The following is a 6,000-nucleotide window of genomic DNA, read 5'->3' on the forward strand; positions in this document are numbered from 1 at the left end:
TTGACGTCAACAGAGACATGTCAATTTACACAAGTTAAGGAAATGGCCCATGGTAGTGAAAATCGCCATGTCACGAAAAACCAATTCATTATTGTCTTTTTCAGTCTGCTGATGCACAGAATAAAACTGTGATACATGGTCATATTTTACCCTGTGTGTTTGAGCAAAACTTCCATTATCATAAATGGAACAGTAGATCCATGCACAAAACAAAGATGGAATGTGTTTCTAAGAAGAACCCCATTTATCTCAATTTAATTTTGAAGCCTATTTCTGGTCACCCATGCCAGCATTACTAAAGGAAAATAACAAGTTTTAAATATGAAAATAGCAGAACCATATATTGAATACTTTTTCTATCAGTTGCAAGACTGACCAAGCTTCTGACTAACCAAAGAACAGTGATGTTTACACTGTCTTTAGTTGCAAAGCAAGAAACTGAGTGCCTTGTAGGAATTTATGGATTTTAAGTAAGCAAATATTTGTGATTCTAGGATTTACCTATGATTTAATAATACCTATTAAAATATAGAAAACTAGAGTACACTAGAAAACAAAAATAAGTATGCCAAAGGAAATTCCAGAAATAGCAACATCTGTTGGGTTCATACCAGTGCCCAACACGCCCTCCAGCTTCCCAGAGAGAAGGGCATAAGAGGGGGGCAGTCTTCAGTTCCTTCACTCTAGTTCTTTTGCTAAGACAGAATGTCAATTGCTAAGGACTTGGCAGTCGTAGGGAAGGAGGGCAGGTTGTGGAATACATGTTCACACACATCTGAAAGAACCACAGTTACTGTAGGAAAACTGATGTTCTTTGAGCGATTGTCCACATGTATTCCGTTTCTGGTGACTCACTCACAAGCAGATTTGTATTCTGGAGGTGGTGCTCAGAGTCTATTGAGATTATGACTGCAGGACAGCTCTGCCAAACTGGTTTTTGGATCTGGAGACCTCCAGCAAGGAGGTAGATGCTCAGTCTACTGCAATGATGACTGTGGGACAGATCTGCCAAAGTGGACATGGGATTTAGAGCCCTCCAGCAATCAATAGTGATGGGAGAAGGTGTGAACTGAACTACAGGTAGTTGCTCTACAAATCAATGAGATTGGGACACCCCACAGGGAATCAGCAGAGGCTGCCTGAGCTCTGGTGGAATGGGTCTTAATCTGTCCATGTGTGTCTGTCTAAGTGACCCACCGTGAAGCATATTTTAACACAGTTTTGAGATCCATTTTGACATCCTTTGGGTGAACATAGGTTGACCCTTCATTATGTCAGCAAATGTAAGGAATAGTCTAGGGGAGTTCTTAAATGGCTTTGTTCTGTGTATATAGTAAGAAACAGACCTGACAACATCCAAGGGGTGGAGTTCAGCACCTCTCCATTTGGCATGAAGCTAGGGGAAGAAGACAGGTATGTGGATCATCTGGTTAAGATGAAAGTCAGACACTATTTTAGATAAAAACCTTGAGTAAGGTCTTAGTCACTGTGCCATTTTGGAATACTGTAGAAGGTGGTCCTGCCATGAAGGCCTGAATTTCTCCCATACTACTGGCTGAGGTTTTGTCCTCAGATTCACAAGGTCAGTGTACCAAAAATGTCTGGGCCATGCTGGGCTATTATTATCATTAGTGATGCACCTGGCTTGACATTCAGGGGAATTTGGAGGGTGGGTATACATAAGCCCTATTGAGCCTGGGATCAGAAAAGCATCTGATAGAGAAGTGAAGGAAGTTCTGGATGACTCTGTGGCAGAGGAATGGTATTTCCTTAATGCTATATAGGCTCTGGAGCCTGGAGTGGACTAGCAGGTTACTGGGGTACTGTGGGAGGTGGTCTGGATGGATGAACAGGCTTCTCACTTTCCAGTGCCAACAAATCACATTCAGAGCTCTACAAAAGGAAGAACTTAAGTTGCAACTCCCTGGATTTCTGGCTTCTTTATGAAAAGAAACAGCATATAGAGCATTTTCATGGTGTATGTGTTTTTCCCAGAAACAAGACAAGTATTTTGGAATTCAAGTATTCCATTAATAGTTGATATACATGAATATTGGCTTTAGTATATAAAATGGGACTTGAACTCATGTCCTTTGAAAAGATGGTGGTGTGAATGATAAATAGTTTGAGAACCACTAACCTAAATAATACATCATGATTGACACTCACACATAAGTTACATTTTAGGCCTGGTGAGTTACAGATATAAATATTACAAAGACTTTACATTTACTCCTGCTATCTGAATTTAGGTGAACAGGGTGCACAAGAATGTCAGGAAAGAGGGATTTAAACAAAAATTAATATTGTATGCTGTTTGCAGCAGAAAAATAGAACTATGGTCTGTCAAAAACAAATTCATGTTTATGTAGCACACCAATAAAACAGATGACATTCACAAATAAGTATGCAATATTAGTGTAGCATCAATTTTGTGACTACTCAATAATAGCTAATAACAGCTAAACAGTAACCAGCATTCCTAGAGACCACATTATGTAATCTCCCTTCATTAAATATTTCCAGAAACTAAGTGCTGAAAGTATTTGTAATATTCCCAAAATGTCCGCAGAATAAGAGTCTTTATGCAAAACCATACATCAATCATTCATAAGTGATAATGTCACAGTAAAAACAGTATAGGATTGGTTTAGACTTTTGCAAAAGAGGTGCAATCCACATTCTGTCAGATTTAATATTGTAGTAAACAAGATTCTTTATCTTAACACTTTCATGTTTTAATATAGTACCCAATATTGATAAATAATTTAAAGTAACAATTTGCTTTGCACTAATCCATGGGTATGAGTTTATAGTAAAAGTGCTGTCTGTTTAAAAATAACCAATAATCATGAAAAATATTAACAGCAATTCTAGTGTGATACAAAGTATCTGTAGCAATATTTACATTGTTTTCTTTTTATTATTCATACTTCAAACAGGAAATTCTACAGCTCAATGGACGCTTGCAGTTTGTTCAGTTGCAAATGAAGGTCTCATGCACTACATCTTTTGGGGGGCCAGATCCCATTACCTAGAAGTCAATTTGGATTCATCATTGACTAACATGCAAGCAAGACTGGACACTTGACTATCAATAGTTTGTATTAGAATAAAAAAAGAATCTCAGTAGTTTCATGCGATTTTTTTTTTCCAATTGACATTGCTACTACATGTCCCTGCATGACAGGATTATGTACAGGTATATTAGCAGCTGTGATTTACTACTTCTGCAGTAAAGATGTTGTCCAATGAAAAATGACTTACCAATAGATAGATGTCCTCTGGAGGAATTAATTTAGCATGTTCTAATGAAGAGCTTGCTGATGATGATGCACAGTAGTTTAAATAATAAAAATAGCATTTTTTTAAAAAAAATGTTTTATTACTTTAATTTTGGGGGGGAACACTTTCCAGTATTTGATTTACTTTCCAGTATTTGATTTGATACACACACACACACAACCTTTTTGTGATTTAGAATTAAACCTGAATGTTGTCCTTGAAACAATACAAATGAGAGTACTGTATTGGTCCTCAGATCTAGGTCTACCATCCTGATTGAAGAAAAAAAGTGCACCTACAAAACCGTGTAAGTTGGATGGCAAAATATGTAGAATTATCACCAGCAAACACTTAGTGCTACCTTAGTGATTCTCAACTATTTCCATAATATGACACCATGTTCCCACAGAGGAAAAATAATTTGGGGCCTTCTTATCTAGCAAAAATTAAAGGTGGGCGGGGCGGGGGAGGTGATTACAACTTTCCCACAAGTCCTGACCCTCAGGTTGAAAATCCCTGGAACTCATGATATCCATGTATTAACATAGAGGAATGGTCTGTTGTGTTACCATAGTTGCATGTATAAACCAAACGACTGGCCTGTCACAATATAGATATGCTCTAAGTCAGAGGTTCTCAACCTTTTTCTCTTGGAGCCTCCCCCCCCCCCCCCCCCACATACTATAAAAACTCCACAGCCCACCTCCATCCAAACAACTGTTTTTCTGCATTGTTGGGGGGTAGAAAGCAGGGCAATTGCCTGGGCCCCATGCCACATGGAGCCCTTCAGAGCTAAGTTGCTCAGGCTTCAGCTTCAGCCCTGAGTGGCAGGGCTCAGGGCACTGGGCTTCAGCCCCTTGCCATGGGGCTTCAGCTTTCTGCCCTGGACCCCAGCAAATCTAACGCTGGCCCTTTTTGGCAGCCCCCCAGAAACCTGCTCGTGGCCCCCTAGGGAGCCCCGGACCCCTGGTTGAGAACCACTGCCCTAAGTTACCATATGTCAGAGCTAGACTGAAGATTTCACTGTGGGTACCTGAGCCCCATGTAGCTCTGTAATGAATGTATATGATCAGTATAGCCTCTCACAAGGAAAGTTTTAATAATGTCTGAAGTTTCAAATGCAGAATGTGACTGTTTCTGTGACTTAGATGAGATTTTTTTTTAATTTAAATACCTTACAGAAAAATTTGATAGTCACATTGAGTTTAGTCTTGTAACTTTCTCATACACTTAAATAAGTCAAATACACAGTGCACCGATATACAGCAATATTTAATTGCCTCTCACATCCCATGCTCAGCACGGTGTGCAATAATTATCTGTTGTACTCCAGGAAGAATTCAGGAGCACAATACAATTGCAGTGCGCAATGAATGTCAGTGCTGTTTCTCTCTTTAGGTCACTAAAAGTTACTACTCTGCAACTTGTGTTTTCATCTTCAGTGGAGAACTGCAATAAAGCAGCATCAATGTCTACTAGCAAGGGCGCTGGGCATTCATAAATCAGTGCAGCTCTGACTGCTAGAGAAGCAGAACAAGAGAAGGACCCCATTGCCAATTTTCCTGGTCTGAAGGTGAGCACTTCAACCAGTCAAGTCAGCCTCCTTCACTGTTTGGAAGATACAAAGCAGCTTGACTGTCCTCTGAAACAAGGTAGTTTCTCTCCTTTTTGGATGAGTGTCTGTCTCTCTCTGTATATATACACTGGCACTCACATATTGGCTCTGTGTGTGAGAGAGAGAGAGTGAGAGAGAGTGAGAGAGAGAGAGAGGGTTTTATACATGGGCTCAGCGTTCTCTGTTCTATTTACATAACTCGATAAATAGAAAATGGAAGAATGAATTGTGGTTAGCATATCCCCTGTTTCCCACCCCCACCCCTCTTTTATCGCCCTCTGCCGTGTTTGCAGAGCAGAGCTGACCCCCAGACTCACCTGTCGTCGTTTTGCCATCCTTGGTCTCCCAGCAGCAAATCCCGAAACCTATACCTGGGAGGAAGAGGAGGCACCTCACTCTCCAGATCCACCATCCTACTCTGGCAGCCAAAGCCTCTCCCTCGCGGCTCAGATAGCAACAATCCGACAAGGAAGCAGGGAACCGAACGGGTTGCCCCAAGCCAGTGCCGGCGTTGAACACACAAAGGCAGAGAGCAGCCTCCAGTCCTGTGCTGGAAAGGGGACGCTCCACAGCATCGGAACCCGTCCCAGCCTCCCTTGCAGAAGAGAGACCCGGGGTCGAAAGTTATTTTCTTGCAGCCGCCGCTGTTCGCAGCCTTTCCCTAAGAAGCAGGTGCGGCGGACAGGCAGGGACCAGAGCTGCATTAGATGCACACACAGCTCGCAGTCTCTGGGTTGACAACAAAGAGACGCCTGCCATACGCAGCCATGCAAATGATATTTGGAGCTGCCGCTGGCGGGCCAGCCAATGCGATTAACTCTCATTAGCATAGCCCAGGGAAGGTGAGGGGAAATCTCTCATCGCCAACCAATGGGATTAAATATATTAGCATAATGTGGCTGTAGGATTTTCTCAATTCCAGACACAGGGCTGGAGCAGCTGCAGAGCCCTGCGGATGCAGGTATAGCCTCAGGGATGTCCAGAAGTCTCCTTCAGAGAGAGGCATTGCACCAGATATGGATATACAGGGCATGTGTAACCCTGTCCATCCCTACCCCAGGCATACTCCTGGTTTAGGGGACCTCTACACTCAGGCTGGC

General features: G+C 41.9%; 1 protein-coding gene across 3 annotated transcripts in view; it reads right to left on the reverse strand.

Moving 5' to 3' along the window:
* KCNT2 (potassium sodium-activated channel subfamily T member 2) overlaps nucleotides 1-5,659 on the reverse strand; it is a 293,358-nt gene extending 287,699 nt beyond the window's left edge. For all 3 annotated transcript variants that reach the window (XM_077824102.1, XM_077824101.1, XM_077824100.1), the window contains exon 1: nucleotides 5,218-5,659. In XM_077824102.1, the coding sequence (XP_077680228.1) occupies nucleotides 5,218-5,312 (95 nt within the window). In that variant the 5' untranslated portion in view covers nucleotides 5,313-5,659. The remainder of the gene's footprint in view (nucleotides 1-5,217) is intronic.
* Between the last annotated feature and the right edge of the window lie 341 nt (nucleotides 5,660-6,000).

This window comes from Eretmochelys imbricata, chromosome 8, assembly GCF_965152235.1.
Source record: "Eretmochelys imbricata isolate rEreImb1 chromosome 8, rEreImb1.hap1, whole genome shotgun sequence".
NCBI lineage: Eukaryota > Metazoa > Chordata > Testudines > Cheloniidae > Eretmochelys > Eretmochelys imbricata.